At 45.6% G+C, this 25,914-nt stretch overlaps 1 protein-coding gene across 2 annotated transcripts in view; it reads right to left on the bottom strand.

The window, feature by feature from the left end:
- Nucleotides 1-1,687: 1,687 nt before the first annotated feature.
- Nucleotides 1,688-25,914, bottom strand: part of SUPT6H (SPT6 homolog, histone chaperone and transcription elongation factor) — a 163,235-nt gene continuing 139,008 nt past the window's right edge. For both annotated transcript variants that reach the window (XM_068113463.2, XM_068113464.2), the window contains exons 28-38: nucleotides 25,756-25,896; nucleotides 25,351-25,546; nucleotides 23,962-24,077; nucleotides 23,712-23,834; nucleotides 23,437-23,550; nucleotides 23,187-23,311; nucleotides 6,778-6,890; nucleotides 5,513-5,593; nucleotides 5,021-5,175; nucleotides 4,518-4,792; nucleotides 1,688-2,466 (exon numbers count right to left, since the gene is read on the bottom strand). In XM_068113463.2, the coding sequence (XP_067969564.1) occupies nucleotides 2,241-2,466; nucleotides 4,518-4,792; nucleotides 5,021-5,175; nucleotides 5,513-5,593; nucleotides 6,778-6,890; nucleotides 23,187-23,311; nucleotides 23,437-23,550; nucleotides 23,712-23,834; nucleotides 23,962-24,077; nucleotides 25,351-25,546; nucleotides 25,756-25,896 (1,665 nt within the window). In that variant the 3' untranslated portion in view covers nucleotides 1,688-2,240. The remainder of the gene's footprint in view (nucleotides 2,467-4,517; nucleotides 4,793-5,020; nucleotides 5,176-5,512; nucleotides 5,594-6,777; nucleotides 6,891-23,186; nucleotides 23,312-23,436; nucleotides 23,551-23,711; nucleotides 23,835-23,961; nucleotides 24,078-25,350; nucleotides 25,547-25,755; nucleotides 25,897-25,914) is intronic.

Raw genomic sequence — 25,914 nt, 5'->3', positions numbered from 1 at the left:
CCAAAACCTTGATCTTTTCTACCCCTGTTAATTTCACCCCAGATCCACTTTTTTTGAAATACCGACTTCTTTCCTCTAAGTCCAAGCAGTGTCCATGTGTTTTATACCTCTCCCACCCCCCTTCCCTTCCCATGCACCCCACCCCCCCCCCCAAGTCGTCTCCCTCCCACATATCTCCCGATGTCCCTGTTCTTTACTGCTGTACTTGTGTGCTTCCCCCTCTCTCCCCATCTTGTCTCCCGCTCCCTTTGTTATGTTTTTTATGTGTCCGTTTTTATTTTTTTGGGGATTAATGCTAGCTCTTACACGAGCCTCGATCTTGTATACAAAAATAAAATGAGAACAATTGTAATACGAAAAACGTCAAAACTATTCAACAACGAAAATCATATAATTAACTAGAACGGAACTCTTCAACATCACGATGATATCCTTTCGCCCACATTATTGTACATACTTGGTACATACTTGTACCAAGTTTAATTTAAATCCCTTCAGTTGCAACTGGCAACTTCGTTGGCAGAGGCATAAATTAACTTTGATTCAGATGAAAAGGCATTCCTATCACGATCAAGGACTTGGAAACCATTATCAGATGGCGACATTACAAAAAAAAAAAAAAAAACATTTTAACTACAAAAAACATAAACCCCACACTGGTGTGAACACCCCCTCACCATGAACTAGCCTGAACCTCCCATTTACCCACAAGCTTGAATTAATACCTCAACCCCCATAAGCACCAGTTGAATCCAGCCCCCCCCCCCCCTCCTCATTTCCCGGCCCCCCCCAACAACTCTGTGCACCAGTTGAACCACCGCCCAAACCCTACACACCAGTTGAACACCCCACCCACTACACACTCATTGAACTCCCCTTCCCATTCATTTCCCAACCCATTTCCCAACTTCCCAACCCATTCACACTAGTTGCCCCCACAGAGATGGCTTGATTAAAGTTGGTGCAAGATTAAAACATGAATGAAAATGAATTTTCCCCACAAATACAAAGTTAACACAATTTATTAGAGTAAAATAAACATTTTAAAACATCTGATCAATATTAAACTTTTCACTTTCTACCACTACATGACAAACCACCATAAACCAGCAAAAGCAACTTCAGCCAAATTCACAGTGATTTGTGAAGGCCATGCGGTCTGGTGTCCAACATAATAATGCTAATAAACCATGACGTCACACGTGCTTCCACTAAATACATTTTTATTGTCCACAAAGTCGAGGTTTGTGGAAGATCTATAATTTATCTAGATGTAGCTAAAGAGCAAAGGATAATTCCCATAAAGTGTTTCTTTCCCATTGCATCTCACATCACACACCTGCCAGCGAGCGATACTTCTTGTGTTGTATTAAAACAGTCAGCACAATGTGTCCGGCCGATCATTACACATACGTTATAATAATTACAATTAACAGTACAGCACGGGCATAGCAGATTATATTTCCATTAACAGCATGTGCATGGTGGATTATTAAATTGTAATTATGGTTTAACACCCTGCTCTTATTTGTCCAATGGTTTTGATCTGGTATGCACCTTTATTTTAGAGATGTACAGGTGGACTATATGCCTTTTCTGCTCGATATCGTATTTGTTGGAATTGGGGGGGATTTGTGGGGGAGTAGGGAGGGTCGATTCTCGATGGCACATAGTATAATCGCATTCCAACGTTCCAAGTAGGGTTTTTATTCATAGAGAAAAAACCAGCCATCCCACAATGGCAGTTTATTTTACCAAATAACATTTTCCATCATTAACATGTGACAAAAATATTAGTGCATGGGCAAATGAAAAATGCTTCAAGGATGCAAACGTCACGTGGGAGAGAGAGAGAGAGTAGATGGGAAGTGAGGGGAGGAGAAGGGAGAGGAGAGAGGAAGCGCATTTGTGGACAATAAACGTATTTAATTAATCATAACCTCATGGTCCATTTTCATGAGTTGTTTGGAGGCCGACACTGCTCTATAAACATTTTACGCAGCGTGTGCTGCGATCACATTGCAGTGGAACAATCATCAGAGAAGAATGAATATCAGTAAAAACAAAGCATTAAACACTCTCCTTATGTATTTTATATTTCCAAGCTTTTCTCGGATTACCTCCCATTCGATTACCCTGCTTTACACTGCTGATGTCCATGTTCATCTCCCAACCCCCAAACATCACAACCCTTCCCCCCAAGTCTAAGCGGAAACAAAAATGGAGATAAAAACCAAAAACTACCGATCGGTCTCATCGAGCAAAGGAGTTGCATCACCGGCTGTAGAGAATGGCAAGCTCTCCGATGCAGGGCTGGGGCTTGGGGTTGGTGTCAAACCAAGTCTCCCTGCTGCCCCAACGCCTCCCCGGATTCCCGCAGCTCCCTTTTGCCTCCGTTGCTCCTGCTCGCGCTTCTGTCGCCACTGCTCGGCCATCTTGGCCCAGTCGGTGGCGGTCGGCGTGGAGCTGAGATATGGCCGGGGACGGGAAGAACATCGGAGTACAATGAGATCGGTCCGGGCACATGTGGTAATAAACGAGGCTCGTGTTAACAGTCGAGCACCACACCAATCTCCTCAATGTAACCTTTTACTCTTTCCTGGATGCACCTTGATGTTATGCGTTTGGTATCCCAGGACTTGAGAGTTCAAATTCACCCAAAGGCAGTCCTTTTAAGCACAGTAATTCCCCACTTAATGTCGATTCGGTGAAAGTTGTTTTGTTACAACGTCACTGATACAATAGAGAACATATATACTTTTGACGTCGCAATATTCGCTATTACATCGTTTGCAAGCAAGCCACAGCAAACTACTTTGTGTTGTGTTGAAAAAGGCGTATGTAAACGATGAACAGTTGTATCACGTCATTTTGATATTGTTTGACGTGCAATTCAACTCCTTAAGGCTCTTGGGTTACCTCCTACAACGGTAAGAACAATTCATAGTAATGCTGACAAAATCAAATAAAGCACGCAAAGTGTGACACCTTTAAGTGCTACCAAGGTAAGCCGTACTAGAAGCAGCATCATGGGAAATATGGAAAGACTCTTGGCCATCTGGATCGAAAATCAAAACAATTGTGCCTCTTCACACCACCACTCACCCCTCAACCTCCCCCACCTCTACAAACACCACTGGTGAGTGTTACCTTATTACCTTCGCAAAAGCGGAAGGTTATGTTTTGATCGCTGTGTATTTATTTGTATGTCTGTGTGTGTGTGTGTATGTTATTCGCATAACTCAAAAAGTATTCAACCGATTCGCATGAAATTTGGTGGGATGATTGGTTATTATACGGGACACATTTGATTAGATTTTGGGAGCAATCGGGTGAATTGTACGTAAAGGTACGAAATCGTAATCGTAATCGTAATCGAAATCGAAATCGTACGAAAAGGTCAAAATCGTATTTTTACCAAGTACAGAACAGTAGCTGCGGCGAAGGTATGCGCTCTACCGAGTGCCCGTTCTAGTTTTAAATTATATTTGTTTCATACTTAGAAATTCATTCTATTTAAAAATGGTATTTCATTTAGGAATGTATCATACATGTAGAGTATTTAAACTTTTAATGTTTTTTTCTGACGAGAAATGTTCAAAAGAACCTAACTGCAGTGCATACATTAGTTATTATGGAAGATGTGATTTGTTACCTTCGCAAAAGCGGAAGGTTATGTTTTGATCGCTGTGTATTTATTTGTATGTCTGTGTGTGTGTGTGTATGTTATTCGCATAACTCAAAAAGTATTCAACCGAATTGCATGAAATTTGGTGGGATGATTGGTTATTATACGGGACACATTTGATTAGATTTTGGGAGCAATCGGGTCAAAGGTCAAGGTCAAGGTCACGAAAAGGTCAAAATCGTATTTTTACCATAGCGCGGTCAATTTTTATCCAATTGGCATGCAACTAATGCCAAAATGTTCAGAATTCAATGCCCGATCTTGTTTGTCATAACTCGGTCAATTCTTATCCGATTTGCATGAAATCAGCACCAAACTGTTCACTGTTCTGTTCCCTACACTCCCATGCCAAGTACAGAACAGTAGCTGCGGCGAAGGTATGCGCTCTACCGAGTGCCCGTTCTAGTTTAATATTGTTTCGCTTAAAGTCACATTTTTCCAAAAATGCAGCTGTCACGTTAAGTAAGGACCGAGTCGACTGTATTTGAATTTTTAAGTTCTGGATATCATGCTATTCCCAATGCATTTGCCATGTCGCTCTTGGGTCGTCAGGAAAACCAAGCTGGCTTATTAATATGCCTGCCCTAACTGGTCTCAGTGTGAGACCAGCTACACATTGCAAATGACTCTATGCCTTGAGGGCAACTTGGAATGGGCAGTGAGATGAGAGCAATGAAAACACTGTACACACAACTCCCTCATCTTTAGCTGAACAGGGGAAAAGAAATAAAACTCAGCACAATATCCTTAATTACTTAAATAATAATTAATAAATTTTACTATTTTCTAGTTCCAATAGTTTCCCGTCTTTTTTTTCCGTTTATCTCACCGTGGCGTGGTAGGGGTTCTTGCCCGGGGGAGCGATGCAGGTGGAGCACCCCAACTGGTCTGGTTTGGCGTTGAAAGAGGATGCGTGGGAGTAGAGAGGGATTGCTGGGTCGGTGTGGTGATGGACTGCGTTGGGGTGGTGACGGGATGCTGGTTTGGCGTCACAATGGGCTGCTGGTTTGGTGTGGTCAGGGGTTGCTGGTTCGGCGTGGAATGGGGGTATGCTGGAGTAAGTAGTGGAGTGGCAAGGGATTGCTGAGCTGGAGTTGGGAATGACTGAGGAGGAGGGGTAGTAATTAGGCAGAACGTATCGAAACGTGGAGGGGAAGCACAGGACAAAGAATAGATGAGATCTCAAGCACATTCAATTTGTTCATTTGAACATCTGTGTACCCTTTGGGCCACATAATCACCCCATATGCCTCCGTTCAAATATTCTTAAACGGTGCCTACTATTTACACAAGCCTCCATTATCTATGAAAACCCCCTGGCCCTCAACATACGTGGTATGCGCTCGATCCTCCAAAGGGGTACTGTCCACCGGAAGGACCCCACTGCGCCGGTGTTCCACTTGGGGTTTGCCCTGTAACTGTTGCCAAAGCATTGTACATCTGAGATGTAACACCAGGACCCAAAGAGCTCACAGCTCTTTGCAATTCTATGGGAATGGAGGAAAACGAGATAAAAGCAGAATAAACTAGTGAACAAAGAGTTTTGATTTTCATCATTCATCTCCATGGAAATCGTTGTTGTTGCTTCACATTCAGCCATGGAAGCTAAGAGTTATGCTTTTGTCCAAGCAGTTTGATTTATTGATACGTCTGGTGAATTATTGACTTGTCACCAGTTCTGTTTGGTACAATAAAGTTGTCCAAAAAAATGCAAACTCCATTGCTAGAATCACATCACAGGGGACAGTTCCACTTCATTTGAAACGGCTGGTTGACACACATTGCACGACACATTTCCAACAATGGCCAATTTATTGAAAGTACCTGCTAGGCTGATATTGCTTGGGGTGTTAGACAAGGATCCAGGTGTCCGCCTGGTGCTGCTGCCACTGCCTGGAGTCACGCCTGGGTATGGAGGATTAGTGGATGTGGAGGATGAAGGGGGGAGGGGGGAAAGAGAGGTGCTTATTAAAATCCTGACATTTCATTAATCAATACCTTGTGTTGTCCTGGCATGATCTGCATTTCACTTTCACTTTCTTGAATTTCACTTTTCAACATTTCACGAAATACAGACTTCTTTCCTGGAAGTCCTAGCAGTGTCCATGTGTTTTACACTTCTCCCCCCCCCCCCCCTTCCCATGCCTCTTCCCCACAAGCCCTCTCCCTCCAACAGATCTCCCGATGCCCCTGTTCTCTACTGTTGTACTTGTGTGCTTCCCTCTCTCCCCATCTTGTCTCCCGCTCCCTTTATTAAATGTTTTATGTGTCCATTTTTTTTTTTTGTGATTAATGTTAGCTCTTAAACGAGCCTCGATCTTGTGTACAAAAAATAAAAATAAATAAAAAATTGAGTGGGCAGGAAGAATTGAATAATGCACACATGTGACAAATGAGCATGTTGAAGAATGGCAAGAGAATTGCCATCTTCACATGCCCATTCATTCTTTGTTATTCGGACAGAGGTGATGTAACTGATCCACAATTTAAAACTTTCCACGGAGAGGGGAATTAAAGTGGGTGGAACCATTGACAAGAAGTTGTGCTGAAGAGGTCGAGCTGAGCCAACTCCCCATATTTATACTGCCTAAAGACGGAAGAACGTAGTACATCTATTTTTGTCGAATTTCAGCTTTTACATGAAATCACATCTGCAGTATCTCCTCTATGTCTCCATACAACTCATAGCTCTCACAGAGGTGTAGTTCCTTCGATAGGTGGACTCAGTAACGTACAGTAACTCCACACAAAGTGGGAATTGAACAAATAAAACACAATATCTCAAAATCAGGAAATTTGACAAACTGTGTTCGTCCATTTTGGGGCACTTTAATGGTGCTATTAAGGAAGCACAAACCATTAAGGTAGCAGTTAGGACAATATAGTGCAAGGATAAGCAATGTCGGTGATTGAAAATGCTTCAATAAGAGAAAAATCTTAGAGAGATACAAAATAAAATAAAATAGATGGGATTTTCTCCATTGCACAAATAAACAAAGCCATTATAAAATTGAAACAACCAAACAAATAAGCTTTGATTCGAATCCTTGTTAACATTATGCTGGCAAAGTTTTGAACCATTGTCTCACCTGGGATAGGATCCCTGAAATGCTCTTTGAACCAGCGGAAGAGACCATTCATCGACTGGAAAGTCTGCCCTCGGAATCTGAACCCATCTGGCGTCACGGTCACGTATTCAACGCTGAGGGGGAAACAACCCACAGGCATCCTCATGAACACCAAATTCTCTTCCACGATTTCAAAACTATTTTGTCTTTTCTGCATGTGGTGCTGGACTCTCTTGTATTGTGCCTGATAAGAGCATTGGTTCTCAATCTAGGTATGCAGAATATATCATGGGAGGGGAGGGGGCGGGTGTGACAAGATTAAAGCAGAATTTAAATATATATATTGATCACGTATTATTGGACAAAGTCTCCTGCCATCTCATCGGGGGCATAGCCAGGAAATTAAAATTTGTAGGCGACCTGAGATGTTGGCAAAAACGTTTCAAAAGTTATACGTAAAGACCACACTCGGGCGACAGAAAGGACGCTGTACACCTTCCTTCGGCTTTTACCAATGCTGAATTCGTTTGCATTTCACATTATTCTGATTCTGCTTTGTGCTATCTCAACTGTGGCTTCCAGAAGTGTTAAGCAAAAGGGCATCTATAGTTCAAATTGATGATTAGTAAAGTGTTGATAACTTAAAAACAAGTAAGAACTGTTTATACTGCACATCAACACCCAAATAAGCCTGAAGTCTCCTGCAGTCAGGTTCACTATGTTAACAAATATAATTTCGTTCAAAATTTTGGAAGATTAGCAAACCTGTACATTTTTGGAATCATCAGAGCATGGAGAATCCGAAAATCAATGTTGACATTTGCACAGACACCTGCATGGCCCCCATTTTGGATTTTCAAAATGGCCGTCATAAAATACATATTTTGCGCTATCTCGGCTTCCAGTCAACCAAGAAACTTAATTAAATATGCTAATCCTATGTTTTCTGGGTCAAGGAATCCAATAAAGGCCTCAAAATAGTGCTCAGGGTTATAGAAAAGCAACAAACAAAGGTAGTTGAAAACCATTGCCTTTATATTTGTGATATAACTGTATTACATAATACATGATATTGCAGGTCCTTTGAAGTTATAGGTATGGGTTTATAAAGCAAGAAAGCAGCCTTGTTAGTATCAGATTGAACTATAAGTCCTATACACAGGACCTACTAGGTCTATACCGTTCAGGAATATGCTTTTACAGATCTTCATCACTGTCCTGAGTGTCATTTTCGGCAAAAATTATTCGCAAATGCCAACATTAATTTTTGGATTCCTCATGCTCTGAATATTCCAAAAATGTATAGTTTTGCTAATCTCCAAAAATTTTGAACGAAAAAACATTGAACCTGACTACTGGGATGGACCGTCAATACTGTACAATGTCTTGGACGTTCGAGCCCCCTCTGGGCCCACCTAGAGGAGTGTGTCCACTGTTTGGAAAAAGTGGTGAAAGAGAATGTCATACTGTCATAGTCACGTTCCCAAATTGCCACACATCGCTAAGGGGTGCGGTTTAGTGCACCCGACATGGCAGAAGTGTCTCCCTATAGCCTTCAAAACATGTTAATGAAATGCTGCTAAAAAAAATATGCTACCTATTTTTGACTCAGAACATTGTCCAAAACACTTTACCCACAATATAAAATTATTTTCTCTTCAACAAGCTCAAACCTCATAAGTGCCATGATCTCACAAAGATTACAGTGATCGTTTATGTGTGAAAAGTGAGTAACATAACACCTCAAAAAAAGATCGTCAAGACCCTTGATGTACAAAAGCTTTGCTGCAGTGTCAGACTCATCGTCCATAATAGCTAGGTCATCCTGGATGCTGATGCGGTACTACAAATGGCCAATACGCGACTTTCAAAATGGCATAATCCGCTCCAGATTGCTCGGCGCACATGCGAAGAAACCCCTGGCAACAAAATCCATCGGGGCAGCCTGGACGTGCATCATATGTGCCAGACAAGGATTATAGCATGAAACGGCTCACCAAGCTTTTAAAGAAGCCAAAAGTACTTGGAAATGCACCAGTTAGAAAGCTTCTGCACAAATAAGGTTTGGAGAATTTTTTGATCAACTCATCCAAAAAGTTGATATCTTGCAGCCCGTACCGCAAAATTTCCTAACCAAGTGCACCCGTGAAAGGCCAAAAGTTCGTACACAGGTGCGTTCTAACCAAACCTTTATGCTTCTTAAAGGGGAACCCAAGTGCAATTTTTTTGTTTGAATTGAAAATTTGAAATTGAAAGTGCAATTTAAAATCATTAATCATAGTCTAGTTTGAAGGGAATTTTTTTTGAAATTCAGTTTTTTTTTTGCCAATCACAAATTGTCGACAAAAGCCCTCGAGTGTCGATTTTGCCAGTGACGTCACATTATGAACTCATCTTGATCCAAATCAAGGTTTTACATGGAGAACAGTGCATGTCGAGCTCGGATTCCGATCATCATTAGCAACTCTAAAGGTTCTCACAGTAGGTTGAAACTGATCAGTGGGATTGTGAAGAACATATTGCAGATAAAATCAGTGATGGAAACGCTTTCGGGAGAATTGTGGATCCGTATCGTTTCGAGGCATGTGTGCAAATCAGACGAACGTGGTATTAATGAAGAGGAAGATGGCAGTGCGATGTTCATAGTGCAGATGAAACACCAGTCCATGTTCACAACAGGTTGGCAAGTTTTAATTTTCCATTCAATTGACAGTTCATCAGGGGTTTTGTGTCAATTGATAAATCATTTATATTACTCCAAAATAAATACGGCACGGATGAGACGCGGAACAGACTCAGCAAGTACATGGCATGATGTGGCAATTTTTGGTGTCAATTTTGGTACTCCAGGTTGAAAGTTCCTAAATCAGAAAATTACTGCATGATGTTAAACTTACAAAACAGGAGACTCCTCACTGTCTGAGGAGACTCCTCACTGAGACTCACTCCTCACTCCCAACTCCACCTCACCCCCTCCCCCAGTCTCCTCTCCCCTCCCCCAGTCTCCTCTCCCCTCCCCCCAGTCTCCTCTCCCTCCTCCCCCAGTCTCCTCTCCCTCCTCCCCCAGTCTCCTCTCCCTCCTCCCCCCAGTCTCCTCTCCCTCCTCCCCCCAGTCTCCTCTCCCTCCTCCCCCCAGTCTCCTCTCCCTCCTCCCCCCAGTCTCCTCTCCCTCCTCCCCCCAGTCTCCTCTCCCTCCTCCCCCCAGTCTCCTCTCCCTCCTCCCCCCAGTCTCCTCTCCCTCCTCCCTCCAGTCTCCTCTCCCTCCTCCCCCCAGTCTCCTCTCCCTCCTCCCCCCAGTCTCCTCTCCCTCCTCCCCCCAGTCTCCTCTCCCTCCTCCCCCCAGTCTCCTCTCCGTCCTCTCCCCAGTCTCCTCTCCCTCCTCCCCCCAGTCTCCTCTCCGTTCTCCCCCCAGTCTCCTCTCCGTCCTCCCCCCAGTCTCCTCTCCGTCCTCCCCCCAGTCTCCTCTCCCTCCTCCCCCCAGTCTCCTCTCCCTCCTCCCCCAGTCCCCTCCCCCTCCTCCCCCAGTCCCCTCTCCCTCTTCCCCCAGTCCCCTCTCCCTCTTCCCCCAGTCCCCTCTCCCTCTTCCCCCAGTCCCCTCTCCCTCTTCCCCCAGTCTCCTCTCCCTCTTCCCCCAGTCCCCTCTCCCTCCTCCCCCAGTCTCCTCTCCCTCCTCCCCCAGTCTCCTCTCCCTCCTCCCCCAGTCTCCTCTCCCTCCTCCCCCCAGTCTCCTCTCCCTCCTCCCCCCAGTCTCCTCTCCCTCCTCCACCCAGTCTCCTGTCCTTCCTCCCCCGAGGCTCCTCTCCGTCCTCCCCCCAGTCTCCTCTCCCTCCTCCCCCCAGTCTCCTCTCCGTCCTCCCCCCAGTCTCCTCTCCCTCCTCCCCCCAGTCTCCTCTCCGTCCTCCCCCCAGTCTCCTCTCCCTCCTCCCCCCAGTCTCCTCTCCCTCCTCCCCCCAGTCTCCTCTCCCTCCTCCCCCAGTCTCCTCTCCCTCCTCCCCCAGTCCCCTCTCCCTCCTCCCCCAGTCCCATCTCCCCCAGTCCCCTCTCCCTCTTCCCCCAGTCCCCTCTCCCTCTTCCCCCAGTCCCTCTCCCTCTTCCCCCAGTCCCCTCTCCCTCTTCCCCCAGTCCCCTCTCCCTCTTCCCCAGTCCCCTCTCCCTCTTCCCCCAGTCCCCTCTCCCTCTTCCCCCAGTCCCCTCTCCCTCTTCCCCCAGTCCCCTCTCCCTCTTCCCCCAGTCCCCTCTCCCTCTTCCCCCAGTCCCCTCTCCCTCTTCCCCCAGTCCCCTCTCCCTCTTCCCCCAGTCTCCTCTCCCTCCTCCCCCAGTCCCCTCTCCCTCCTCCCCCAGTCCCCTCTCCCTCCTCCCCCAGTCCCCTCTCCCTCCTCCCCCAGTCCCCTCTCCCTCCTCCCCCAGTCCCCTCTCCCTCCTCCCCCAGTCCCCTCTCCCTCCTCCCCCAGTCCCCTCTCCCTCCTCCCCCAAGTCCCCTTTCCCTACTCCCCCAGTCCCCTCTCCCTCCTCCCCCAGTCTCCTCTCCCTCTTCCCCCAGTCTCCTCTCCCTCCTCCCCCAGTCTCCTCTCCCTCCTCCCCCAGTCTCTTCTCCCTCCTCCCCCAGTCTCCTCTCCCTCCTCCCGCAGTCTCCTCTCCTCTCCCTCCTCCCCCAGTCTCCTCTCCCTCCTCCCCCAGTCTCCTCTCCCCCTCCCCCAGTCTCCTCTCCCCCTCACCCAGTCTCCCTCCTCTCCCTCCTCACCCAGTCTCCTCTCCCTCCTCCCCCAGTCTCCTCTCCCCCTCCCCCAGTCTCCTCTCCCCCTCACCCAGTCTCCTCTCCCCCTCACCCAGTCTCCTCTCCCCCTCACCCAGTCTCCTCTCCCCCCCCCTCAGTCTCCTCTCCCCCTCCCTCAGTCTCCTCTGCCCCTCCCTCAGTCTCCTCTCCCCCTTCCTCAGTCTCCTCTCCCCCTTCCTCAGTCTCCTCTCCCCCTTCCTCAGTCTCCTCTCCCCCTTCCTCAGTCTCCTCTCCCGCTCCCCACTTGGGCAGTTGTTCCAATCGAGCAGGTACGGCAAATATTAGAGGTAATTTAACTTTTCTCTCTCAGCAACACAGTGTAAATCCACCCCCCTTATCCTGTTCATTCATTAGTGAAATGTTTCGCAGAACAGTACACGCATGGTGATGTCATCGGACTCGCACCGCAATGATGAACTTCAACAATATTATCCGATACTTCATCCGGATTCATTACAGATGCTCTTGTATAGGTTTGCTGAGCACACATTACCTTCCAATGTCTTTGTTGCTCAGCATCCCGTGCAAGTCTGTGTTAACGTTCATTGGCGGTCTCGTTCTGTTCCCTCATTATTTTATTAATTTTGGAGATGGCATTTACAAACGCGGGTGGCGACACATAAACGATGCTCCACCCTTCTCCCCACGTGCAGAGTACCTAATTGCAACTTTATATTGTGACTACATCTAAACAATGAAACATTCCAACTCTATAAAGAATACAGCTCAAATGTAAAAGTCCCTGGGAAAAATGTTTTTAGGGCGGTGTATAAGAACATTCCCGGTAAGAATGATCACGGTGTGTACCCCGATTTAGAATAGGTACACCGTATCCCTGCGCATCGTAAGAGGCAACTAAGGGTTGGCATCCGGCCATAAAAACATTGCTTCAAACAGGGAACCATGATTGTCATGGGGCCCGCAAGGCTAACCCCTGCTCTAGCGGGGAAAATGGCCTTAAAACGATCATTCATTCATTTTCATATAAGAACATTACATTACACCTTCCTGTCTCGCGAAAACCAAAGTTACTCTTTTCGTTACAGCATGCAAAATGACATTAAAAAAATTAAAGCTGTCGAAAATAAACTTCTTTAAAGTGTACGTGCACATCTATATATATATGTAAAACACAGTTTGTGTGTGTGTGTGTGTGTGTGTGTGTGTGTGTGTGTGTGTGTGTGTAATGTTACCGATAGACTCCTAAACGGAGGGGCTCACGAACTTGATATTTGGCACAAACATGGCCATTGAGCCTGGTACGAACATGGTCGACCTAAAAATTTATTTCATAATATTTTTAAACCATATTTTTACCTCAGCGCATTTCAGCGAGGAATATTATGACCGGAATGGCAGAGCAGCGCGCTGATTCGCTCAGAGCGATCACGTGATGTTCCAACTTTGCCGCCATAATCTTACAGTTATGCGTTCGCACGTAATTCAGTTTTTTCACATTTCAGCGAGGAACATTGCCATTCACACCACATAGGTTTTTTTTTCTTTCATCTTTAGATCCATATTTTTAGCCATAATGTAGCGAACGTAGCGTAACGTAGCGTAGCTAACGTAGCGATCCTTGCTCAGGATCTTCGTCAGGTTCGCGAGCGAGTTAGCCAAAACGTAAAAGTGAAAATATATCGAATTTTTTATTCATATTTACCTCAGCGCATTTCAGCGAGGAACATTATACATGGAATCTCAGCTGGTCGCAGAGCAGCGCGCTGATTCGCTCAGAGCGATCACATGATGTTCCAACTTTGCCGCCATAATCTCACAGTTATGCATTCGCACGTAATTCAGTTTTTTCACATTTCAGCGAGGAACATTGCCATTCACACCACATAGGTTTTTTTTCACTTTCATCTGATATTTGTGATTTATTTCAAACAAACTGTATTTCCCATCTACACGGCCATGTATTCCTATTAACGTTATGTAAAGTACATAAATTGTGTGGATTACATCATTTGTGGATGTGATCAATTGCCAGTAACCATCTATATCCCTCCCCTCCCCTTCCCTCCTCCCCCTCCCTCCCTTCCCCCTCCACCCTACCCTCTCCCCTTCCCCTCCTCCCCCTCCCCTCCCTTCCCCTCCCTTTCCCCCATGCCCCTTCCTTTCTGCCCTACCCCTTCCCCATCCCCTCCCTTTCCCCCATGCTCCTCCCTTTCCCCCCTACCCCTTCCTTTCTGCCCTACCCCTTCCCCACCCCCCCTCCCCCTCCCCCCTCCCTTTCCCCCATGCCCCTCCCTTTCCGCCCCACCCCTTCCCCAATCCATCTCGGCATTTTCCCATCTGTTATTTTAGGCGGTGTATGATATACCGTGCCGCAAATTTCTAAAATGTCTCAGCAATTTCCCGTGTGTGCGGGAATTTTCTCAATTATTGCTGAAACCTAGTCTAAAACCATCGATAAAAATGAAATCAGATGGTGAATTAGAGTCGAGATAAGGCCGTGAGAGAGTCTCAATGGTCTTTATGTTACAGGCCTTTGAAAATGCATTTTGTTCTATAAACCGTAACTTTCATCGAATTTTATTCCCGTTTTTTTCAAACGAGTCTAAAACCATGTTAGCAACTGTGAAAAATGAAATGAGATATCGAATTAGAGTTGAAATAAAACTGTGAGAGAGAGGATGACACTGTGGGCCTAACAAAAGAGGCCTCAAAGCTATGCGAGGAAACAAAATGGTGGATATTTGTTTTTGAAGCCCCTCCCAGACCGGGTGTAGTCACTCCCCCGGACAGTCATATCACAGACAGAATCACCGACAGAGAATAGTGTTGTGGATATGAGAATGGTGTTTTTTTATTGTTGTGTAAATTGTTGTAAAAATATCGCCCTCCTTCCTCCAGTTGTGTATAAAGGTCAAAGTGCGTCCCGTAATTAGGTCATAAACAATCACGGTTAGCCAATAATAGATTTCCTACTTGTTGGTAGTTTATTTCCTTATTCTATGTAGGTTAAGGCTGTGTCTTCCATTAATTGACACTCCATTGCACCGAATTCAAATAGATAGATCCCCTTTCATTTTCATTTAATAAAGCCTCAATTGCCAACTGCATTCGCCGCAGCTATTGGGCGGTTTTCACCGCGACTCCATTAGCCACGAGGTGGGCTTGGAGAAGAAGGGGGAGGAGCCGCCGAATCCAGGGCGTTGGCCGCCCCCTCGTCATCAAGGGCGGAGCCAGAGAGCCCGTGCCGACCAATCAGGGCCGAGGCGAGCTCACCGATGGGCGTGTTCTAGAGGCCGGCGGCTTGATCGCCCGCGGCGTTATAAAAAGCGCGCGTGGAAGCCTTTGACAGAAGCGCGGGGAAGCCTTTGACACAAGTGCAAAGAGAGAGTTGAGTCGGAGATACGGCAGAAGTGCGAAGTGCGAAGTAGAACAAGTGCCAAGAACAAGTGCGCAGGAACAAGTGCGAAGTGGGAAGTGCCAAGTGAGAAGCGCCAAGAGAGAGTTGCACCGGAGGAGCTTCGCCGTGCAGTTTGGAACCGCGGCGGTTTGGCGATCCCAGCTCGAGCATTGACGGCGGCTGTCCGCTTCCAGCCCGACCGATCCCCGCTGAACCTTCCTCTCCCGCCAAGCTATTCCTCCTTCCGATCATTCCTGCCTGCAAATTCCCCATTCGTGTGAGTCCGTCTTTGTTTGTCTTGTCCTTGGGTTCCTAAGTAAGACTGTATAGATAAGCTAGAATTTTCACTGTGTCTCCTTGATTTCTTCTGTAAATTATTTTATTATCCTTCCTCCTCCTTGGTTTCTTTCAATTGTGTAAATAGTAATAAATAATAGTAGTATTTCAAACCTTTTTGCCTTCGTCTTCCTCTTCTTCACATCCGTGTCGTCTTTGTCTTTTCCCTCATTGAATATCTGTGGCACGATTTGGCCAACGTTTCAGGATCGGGTCTAGTCTTGGTAAATGGCTCACGCCGCGGTTCGCTTCGCTCGGCGCAACATCCATTACGCTGCGGCCGTGAGCGGGGGGGTGTTCCTTCGCGTACCGGGAAGCGCTGGTATTTAGGTCATAGGACTTGTGGGCCTAAAACCCTATCCAGCGCCGACCGGGCGTGGCGTCATACCCCCGGGACCACGTCGGTCCGTAACAGACGAGGGGCTTAATACCCCCTCGAAGGGGAACCATAGGCCGACGTTGGGTTCCGTAACAATATTATATAGATAGCGTAAGCGTGATGTAATTAATTGTGATATTATAAATCCGTCGCTTCTACAAGTTAGACACAATCTCCCTTTCCCAATGTCTGTCTAAAAATCCCTACCCTTTTGACCTCATTTCAAATGTCCTTTCCTCTGTAATCTATCCTTCATGCCTCTTTTTAGCATTTCACAAGGCCATCGGCACTATCCTGGGCAGGAAAATGAAAGTTGCTGGTAAAGCTGACCAACCCTGTTGAGGCATCTTTACTCGTTACGAGGCTCAAGGGTCACAGACGACAGGCAGGGTTTTCTCACCACAGACGAGGGGTGAGGGAGAGGGGATGGGCATAGCAGGTAATTGATATCACCCAGGCCAGAGGGGAAAAAGGGCAGAACGAGGCTGGAAGCCAGAGAAACCGATTCAGCATTGTGGGAACTGGTGTGCGCTTTGCTCACTCCGAGCACAGCCAGAGCCATGCCATCCCCCCACGCCACAGCCACACCCACACCCTCTCCTCTCATCCCAAGCCAGAGCAACATGACACAGCAGGGCATTTCCTGTCAGAGCAGGTGGGACCAGACGTTGACCATCCTGCGGTATCCCGTCCACAGAAATACCACGTGGTATTTCTGTCTTGTGATTCCCTCCGTCTCTCTACCGTGGTGTGAATGATTGGGCCCAGACTTACAGTCTTAGGTAGTTGCGGTCTCCGTTTGTTCATTGGACGCATATGCACGGTAGTTGGGTGAAGGAGTTTTATTGTTCATTCCTTGTGATGACTTGCCTTCTTTATTTTCCCTTCCTGATGACCATTGTCATTCTTGTATGAGACATATCTGGTCTCAGAGTGAATACTGGTTGTCATGGTTATCTGGAGTGTCATGGTTGTCTGGAGTGAACCACGTGACCGATGACATCATCATTAACATATTTTATTCCCCATGGAGAGTTCTTTACAATGAGCCATGTCTCAATTCTTTCTATTCAGCACTTTTGGAGATATAGAGGTGCAAAGTTTTTCGTTTTTTCCAAGATGGCGGCCGAACCACGTGACCAATGACGTCATCAATTGGGCACAGTCTATTCCAGGGCAAGACAAATATGTGTGTAAAGTTTGGCGATTCTACGTGCAACTGTGTAGACGTAGTACTGCGAACAGACAGACAAACAGATGAAAAATCGGTCAGAGACCGAGGACTTGCCGGAATTTACTTTTTATCGGCCATTTAGGACAAATATGGCGGCCGAAACACGTGAACGATGACGTCATCATTAACATATTTTATTCCCCATGGAGAGTTCTTTACAATGAGCCATGTCTCAATTTTTTCTATTCAGCACTTTTGGAGATCTGGAGGTGCGAGGTTTTTCCAAGATGGCGGCTAAACCACGTGACCGATGACGTCATTATTACCATATTTGATTCCCCATGGAGAGTTCTTTACAATGAGCCATGTCTCAATTTTTTCTGTTGAGCAATTTTGGAGCTATAGTGGTGCAAAATTTTTCGGTTTTTCCAAGATGGCGGCCGAACCACGTGACTGATGACGTCATCATTACCATATTTGATTCCATATGGAGAGTTCTTTACAATGAGCCATGTCTCAATTTTTTCTATTCAGCACTTTTGGAGATCTGGAGGTGCTAGGTTTTTCCAAGATGGCGGCTAAACCACGTGACCGATGACGTCATTATTAACATATTTTATTCCCCATGGAGAGTTCTTTACAATGAGTCATGTCTCAATTTTTTCTATTCAGCACTTTCACAGATATGGAGGTGCTAGGTTTTACGGTTTTTCCAAGATGGCGGCCGAACCACGTGACCTATGACGTCATTATTAACATATTTTATTCCCCATGGAGAGTTCTTTACAATGAGTCATGTCTCAATTTTTTCTATTCAGCACTTTCAGAGATATGGAGGTGCTAGGTTTTACGGTTTTTCCAAGATGGCGGCCGAACCACGTGACCTATGACGTCATTATTAACATATTTTATTCCCCATGGAGAGTTCTTTACAATGAGCCATGTCTCAATTTTTTCTGTTCAGAACTTTTGGAGATAGAGGTGCAACGTTTTTCGGATTTTCCAAGATGGCGGCCGAACCACGTGGCCGATGACGTCATAATTAACATATTTTATTCCCCATGGAGAGTTCTTTCCAATGAGCCATGTCTCAATTTTTTCTATTCAGCACCTTCGGAGATATGGAGGTGCAAAGTTTTTCGAATTTTCCAAGATGGCAGCAGAACGACGTGACTGATGACGTCATCATTAACATATTTTATTCCCCCTGGAGAGTTCTTTCTAATGAGCCATGTCTCAATTTTTTCTATTCAGCACTTTCGGAGATATGGAGGTGAAATTTTTTTCCGTTTTTCCAAGATGGCGGCCAACCACTTGACTGATGACGTCATCATTTACATATTTTATTCCACATGGAGAGTTCTTCACAATGAGCCATGTCTCAATTTTTTCTGTTCAGCACTTTTGGAGATATAGTGGTGCAAAGTTTTGCCGTTTTTCCAAGATGGCGGCCGACCACGTGACATATGACATCATTAACATATTTTATTCCCCATGGAGAGTTCTTTCCAATGAGCCATGTCTCAATTTTGTCTGTTCAGCACTTTTGGAGATATAGTGGTGCAAAGTTTTGCCGTTTTTCCAAGATGGTGGCCGACCACGTGACATATGACATCATCATTAACATATTTTATTCCCCATGGAGAGTTCTTTACAATGAGCCATGTCTCAATTTTTTCTGTTCAGCACTTTTGGAGATATAGTGGTGCAAAGTTTTGCCGTTTTTCCAAGATGGCGGCCGACCACGTGACTGATGACGTCATCATTAACATATTTTATTCCCCATAGAGTTCTTTACAATGAGCCATGTGTCAATTTTTTCTGTTCAGTTCTTTCGGAGATGTAGCGGTGCAAATTTTTTCGGTTTTTCCAAGATGGCGGCCGAACCACGTGACTGATAACGTCATCATTAACATATTGTATTCCCCATGGAGAGTTCTTTACAATGAGCCATGTCTCAATTTTTCCTGTTCAGTACTTTCGGAGATATGGAGGTGCAAGGTTTTTCGGTTTTTCCAAGATGGCGGCCGAACCACGTGACCGATGACGTCATCAATTGGGCACAGTCTATTCCAGGGCAAGACCAATATGTGTGCAAAGTTTGGCGATTCTACGTGCAACGGTGTAGACGCAGTGCTGCAAACAGACAGACAGACAAACAGACAGACAGACAGACAGATGAAAAATCGGTCAGAGACCGAGGACTTGCCGGAATGTACTTTTTTATCCGCCATTTAGGACAAATATGGCGGCCGAACCACGTGACCGATGACGTCATCATTAACATATTTTATTCCCCATGGAGAGTTCTTTACAATGAGCCATGCCTCAATTTTTTCTATTCAGGACTTTTGGAGATGTGGAGGTGCAGAGTTTTTCGGTTTTTCCAAGATGGCGGCCGACCACGTGACATATGACATCATTAACATATTTTATTCCCCATGGAGAGTTTTTTACAATGAGCCATGTCTCAATTTTTTCTGTTCAGCACTTTTGGAGATTTCGTAGTGCAAAGTTTTGCCGTTTTTCCAAGATGGCGGCCGACCACGTGACTGATGACGTCATCATTAACATATTTTATTCCCCATGTGGAGTTCTTTACAATGAGCCATGTCTCAATTTTTTCTGTTCAGCACTTTTGGCGATATAGTGGTGCAAAGTTTTGCCGTTTTTCCAAGATGGCGGCCGACCACGTGACTGATGACGTCATCATTAACATATTTTATTCCCCATGTGGAGTTCTTTACAATGAGCCATGTCTCAATTTTTTCTGTTCAGCACTTTTGGAGATATCGTGGCGCAACGTTTTGCCGTTTTTCCAAGATGGCGACCGAACCACGTGACTGATGACGTCATCATTTACATATTTTATTCCGCATGGAGAGTTCTTTACAATGAGCCGTGTCTCAATTTTTTCTGTTCAGTACTTTCGGAGATATAGAGGTGCAACGTTTTTCGGTTTTTCCAAGATGGCGGCCGAACCACGTCACCGATGACGTCATCAATTGGGCACAGTCTATTCCAGGGCAAGACCAATATGTGTGCAAAGTTTGGCGATTCTACATGCAACAGTGTAGACGCAGTGCTGCAAACAGACAGACAGACAAACAGACAGACAGACAGACAGACAAATGAAAAATCGGTCAGAGACCGAGGACTTGCCGGAATTTACTTTTTTATCGGCCATTTAGGACAAATATGGTGGCTGAACCACGTGACCGATGACGTCATCATTAACATATTTTATTCCCCATGGAGAGTTCTTCACAATGAGCCATGTCTCAATTTTTTCTGTTCAGCACTTTCGGAGATATTGAGGTGCAAAGTTTTTCCAAGATGGCGGCCGAACCACGTGACCGATGACGTCATCATTAACATATTTTATTCCCCATGGAGAGTTCTTTCCAATGAGCCATGTCTCAATTTTTTCTATTCAGCACTTTCGGAGATATGGAGGTGCAAAGTTTTTCGGATTTTCCAAGATGGCGGCAGAACCACGTGACAGATGACGTCATCATTAACATATTTTATTCCCCATGGAGAGTTCTTTACAATGAGCCATGTCTCAATTTTTTCTGTTCAGCACTTTTGGAGATATAGTGGCGCAACGTTTTGCCGTTTTTCCAAGATGGCGACCGAACCACGTGACTGATGACGTCATCATTTACATATTTTATTCCCCATGGAGAGTTCTTTACAATGAGCCATGTCTCAATTTTTTCTGTTCAGTACTTTCGTAGATATAGAGGTGCAAAGTTTTTCGGTTTTTCCAAGATGGCGGCCGAACCACGTCACCGATGACGTCATCAATTGGGCACAGTCTATTCCAGGGCAAGAACAATATGTGTGCAAAGTTTGGCGATTCCACGTGCAACGGTGTAGACGCAGTGCTGCAAACAGACAGACAGACAAACAGACAAACAGACAGACAGACAGACAAACGAACAGATCAACATACTTGCCGGAAATTTTTTTCCGGCAAGTAACAAACGAACAGATCAACATACTTGCCGGAATCTTTTCCGGCAAGTAACAAACAAACGAACAGATCAACATACTTGCCGGAATTTTTTCCGGCAAGTAACAAACAGACAGATGAAAAATCCATCAGAGACATGACATGCAGATGACAGACATGCAGAGAATGAATGGGATGGCAACATAGAGAGTAACCCAGTTTTAGGACAGGCAGAGAAGATAACTGAGAAGGAAGTTGAGGAAGTGATAAAAGCAATGAAGAGTAGAAAAGCGGGAGGGTCGACAGGAGTTGTGGGAGATATGTTGAAGGCAGCAGGAAGTTGGGGTGTGAAGAGAATGACAGAGATCTGTAATCTGGTGGTGAAAGAAGGCCGCATTCCAGTGGATTGGGAACTGAGTACGCTCGTCCGTCTATACAAGGGGAAAGGTGACTCTCTGGACTGTGGCTCGTATCGAGCGATAAAGTTATTGGAGCATGGAATGAAGGTATTGGAAAGGGTATTGGAGAGGAGGATAAGAAAGAAAGCGAAGATTGACGAAATGCAGTTTGGATTTATGCCAGGAAGAGGAACGACAGACGTGCTTTTTATTGTCGGGCAGTTGCAGGAGAAGTACATGGAGAAGAGGAAGAAGTTGTTTCTTGGGTTTGTTGATCTGGAGAAAGCATTCGATAGCGTTCCACACGAAGTAGTGGCATGGGCATTGAGGAAGTTAGGAGTGGAGGAATGGTTGATCAGAGTAGTGATGGCAATGTACAAAAGAGCGCGCACAGCTGTAAGGACGAAGGACGGGAACAGTGGTGAGTTTGAGGTGAAGGTGGGAGTGCATCAGTGGTCGGTACTAAGTCCACTACTATTTGTAGCTGTGATGGAGGTGCTGGCTCAGAACGTAAAGGAGGGTTTACCATGGGAGTTGTTGTATGCAGATGATCTGGTGTTGATTGCGGAAAGTATGGATGGACTGAAGGAAAAGATGAACAAGTGGAAGGAATGTATGGAGACAAAAGGTCTGAAGGTGAATATTGGAAAGACGAAGGTAATGGCAAGTGGTAAAGCATGTGGTGAGGTGGAAACAACTGGGAAGTGGCCGTGTGCTGTGTGCAGGAAGGGTGTCGGAGTGAACTCCATTCAATGTACAATGTGCGCTGAGTGGGTTCATCAAAAATGTAGTGGTCTGAGAGGGTCATTAACCAGTGTGGCAGCTACATTCAAATGTAAGGTGTGCACAGAGGGAGCTGCAGATGAAGGAAATGTTGAGTTGGATCTTGGAGACGGCATGAAGCTGTAAAGTGTGAAAACATTTTGCCACCTCGGAGACGTGCTGAATGGAGAAGGTGGATCAGACTCGGCAACGGTTGCTGGAGTGAGATGTGCATGGAAGAAGTTTCGGGAACTGAGTGGCGTGCTGATGAGGAGGGGAGTGTCGTTGATGCTGAAGGGAAAGGTATATGCTGCATGTGTGAGAAGTGTTATGATTTATGGGAGCGAGGCATGGGTAATGAACTTAGAGCAGCAACGAAGGCTGGAAAGGGTGGAAATGCGAATTGTTCGGTGGATGTGTGGAGTATCGTTGAGAGAAATGAATATGAATGATGAATTGCGAAAGATGATGGGAATAGAGCCTGTGATTGATGCTGTGAAGAGAAACAGGTTGAGATGGTTTGGTCATGTGTTGAGGAAGGATGAAAGTGACTGGTTGAGAAGAGTGATGGAAATGAATGTAGAAGGAAGTAGAGGATGGGGAAGACCGAGAAAGACTTGGCTAAAGATGGTGGAAGAAGAAATGCGGGCAAGGGGGTTAATAAGGGGAGATGCAGAAAATAGGGCAAAATGGAGAAGATTGTCATGGGGACCGCAAGGCTAACCCCCGCTCCAGCAGGAAAAATGGCCTTAAAATGCATGTTGTATGTTGTTGTATGGTCTTCAGTAGTAATTAGAAAAAGCTCGTTGAGGGATCAATTGGCTGCAGCGGTAGAAACCTCATTTATAAAGACGGTGCCATGCGTCCCAGACTCGCTCGGCCTAATTAAATACAAGACGGTGATGGCAATTAGCGTGATGCTCAACCAATTCAGTGCACCCAAGCTGCATGGTAGAACGACATCCGGGTCTTCAAAACGGTTGACTGTTACAGTCGTATCGTGATGACACCAGATTCGAACCAGACGACTACAACAGTATCTTTGATGAACAGAAATTTGTGGTCACTAAAGATAAACTCGCATTGGACAACATGAAAATATGTGAGGAAATACAACTTCACTCCGCAGGTTCTATCCAACCATAAAGTTATTTGTTAATTTCCCTTTTTTGTTTGACAACTTAAATCATGTCATACAGCTTAGCTTTGCTGGGCGACTCATTTCACCAGTCGCCGCGCTTAACGAAAGAAGTCTGTAAACATTGTTCAAAAGAGATAAATTTATTTTTACCGTGGTTTATTTCGAGGTTGGTAACCAAGAAGGAATTTTCCAGGAAGCTCACGAGAAGCCGATACGTAGTATGGGATCTGTGATGGTTTCTCTTTCTTCATCTTTATCAGGAGTTCCTCCATTACCTTTGTAATGCAAGAGGTGTGCACATCAAGTCGAGCGAACTCCTCCCAAAAACCAAAGCATAAAAATGACAAGACAGCTAGTGTCAAATGAAGGACTGCAAGGGCAGCACCAAATAACATTTCACCTTCTTGTTGCCTCCGCCACAGTGCTGGTAGTACTTGTGAGCGAGCAGATCACGGGTGTAAGACGCCATTGGCTGGATGTGCCGGGCAATTATCTCATCCAGATCTTCAAACTCCTGCCAAACGGGTTTTGGGAAAGAGGTTAGGAACCGAGGAGGTTGAAAGGTTGCGTGGTGTGCATGGTGAGAAAGGAGAAATGAGACGACCAAAAAAACGACAAAATGTTTGTTACAACTACAAACAGTGCAGGTAAACAGTCAGACCAAACCAAACGCACCTCACCACCTATGTATAAGGCTTGTCCAAGACTGAAAGCATTCTCCTTGCCCTGTTCTCGTACATCCAAGTGTTGATAAACTCCATCTGTAACTTTCCATGTTACTGTCAGATGGTCTGTGCCCTGTGGGAGGGAGAAACACTATGGATTCAAATCCTGGCTATGCCTGCCTCATCCTGACCTCTTCCTCCGATGACCACTACTACGCATGCAGTAACGCAAATGATGCAAAGAATAGCATTCCCAGTACCTTGCTGCTCGGTCGCACAATTACATCTCCTTGGTCAAGTTCCTCCATGGCACGTTCAGCTTCTTTGAAGTTAATATTTCTGAAGGAGGGGTGCACGATTACACGCTTCACGTACGCTGCGGGGAGAGGGGGGGAGGTCAAGTTCACCAAGGTAAGCAATAGAGTCACGTTTGTGACTGAAGTAGAGAAAATACATGATTACTTGTAAGGAAGGAGTATGGACGAATCTTTTCCATGTGTTGATGGGGAGCAGTGAGATAAATAAATGAAAAAAAAATGACTCGAAAACAAACACCGGCTGCACTTGGCCTCAATCCATAGGCACAACCAACTAGTAGGGAAGGCTCAAGTCTGACGTTTCAACCACCAAGTGATCGGTCCTGGATGAAGACCACCTAGTGGTCCAAATGTCCGATCTGAGCCTTGCCTGCTGGGCAGCTTAACCAGTTTGTGATGCCTTCATTTTTGGGAAAAAATGTGGTTATTAAAGAGTTGGCAAAAATGGCAGCAAGATAAAAGCCAGTGACCAAGTGCGACTGAGGTTGAGTGTTGCATGTATACGTCAATACAAACATCATGTTTGCTCAGGGTGTACATATACCCACTAGATAATGGCAAATAAAGATGTGAACCAAAACATTCAACATTTTTTTATATTCCGAGGTACCATTAACCAAACATAATGAACCCTGGTGTTGGCTTAGCGGTTAGGGTGCCGGCTTGGGATCCTAGGGTCCTGGGTTCGAATCACGGTCGATCGCTGAATTAACGCCAGGGGGGTTGACTCAGCCCGTCATCCTTCCGAGGTCGGCAAATTGAGTACCAGCTTGCTGGGATGAATGATCCCGGTGTGTACCCCGGTTTAGAATAGGTACACTGTATCCCTGCACATCTTAAGAGGCGACTAAGGGTTGGCACCAGGAAGGGCATCCGGCCATAAAAACATTGCCTCAAACAGGGAACCATGATTGGCATGGGGCCCGCAAGGCTAACCCCCGCTCTAGCGGGGAAAATGGCTTAAAACGATCATTCATTCATTCATTCATTCAATGAAGTAACACGCACATTGTTGTAATTTGTATGTCTAACATTATCTTGTAGTATCATAAGTAATGTCTTCACATTTAAATCACTCACTGAGGCAACAGAATAAAAATGCTGCTTTCCCATGATGACCATATAGGCGTTGGAATTGTGGGTCTTTATAGCAGAAAGAGATTGCCATTCTCTACACAAGCTGGCTAGAACTATGCCTGACTCGGATTCCCATGGAACAGTTAGTTCAACGTCCAAATAGGAAACTATACAACATAGCATGGTGTTTCCATCTACATAAAAAAGGGCCGTGTGAAGGTGGAAACCCTCGTTACAAGGAAGCAAGTAACCTACTAGCCCTGTGTTGCCGCTTTTGCTGCTCCTGGTCAGTTTTCTCCTGAGCCTCCTCTTTGTCAGTGTCGAAGTAAACGTCGCGGGCTGGATGCCATTCTCCGGATCGGTCAAGGAGGTCAGACGTACGGGAGGTGAGGTCTACAGAGAAACGCTCAACATCGATCTTTGTCACTCTGACATGTACGGTCATTTCAACCTGGAACAGAGAAAAAGCAAAGTAGGCGGATCAGACAAAGAGGAAGCATGTATACATATACAGCAATCTGCATTGGGGATTTAACAAAAAGGATGACATAAGTGACAAATGAAGAATGCATTACACTCAAGATCAGCTATGAGTGAGGCAGATATCAGGAAACAAAAAATAAGAGACACAGCAAGGGGAAAAATCATAATAACAACAACCTTGACCCTCTCCTCTGGGTGTCGCACAACGTTATCACTTAAAGCACGCGTTGGAATGAATCCCGAAACGCCATTATCCAATCGCGTCTTCACTCCGATTGCCTGTCCTGGGCAAGCTCCGCTGTCAAAGTGATTCCATACCTAGGAGATGGGGATGTA

The sequence above is a fragment of the Myxine glutinosa genome, chromosome 4 (assembly GCF_964187855.1).
Source record: "Myxine glutinosa chromosome 4, kmMyxGlut1.1, whole genome shotgun sequence".
NCBI classification, from domain to species: domain Eukaryota; kingdom Metazoa; phylum Chordata; class Myxini; order Myxiniformes; family Myxinidae; genus Myxine; species Myxine glutinosa.
Note: the sequence above shows the minus strand (reverse complement) of the source record. Positions and strands in the feature narration are given on the sequence as shown.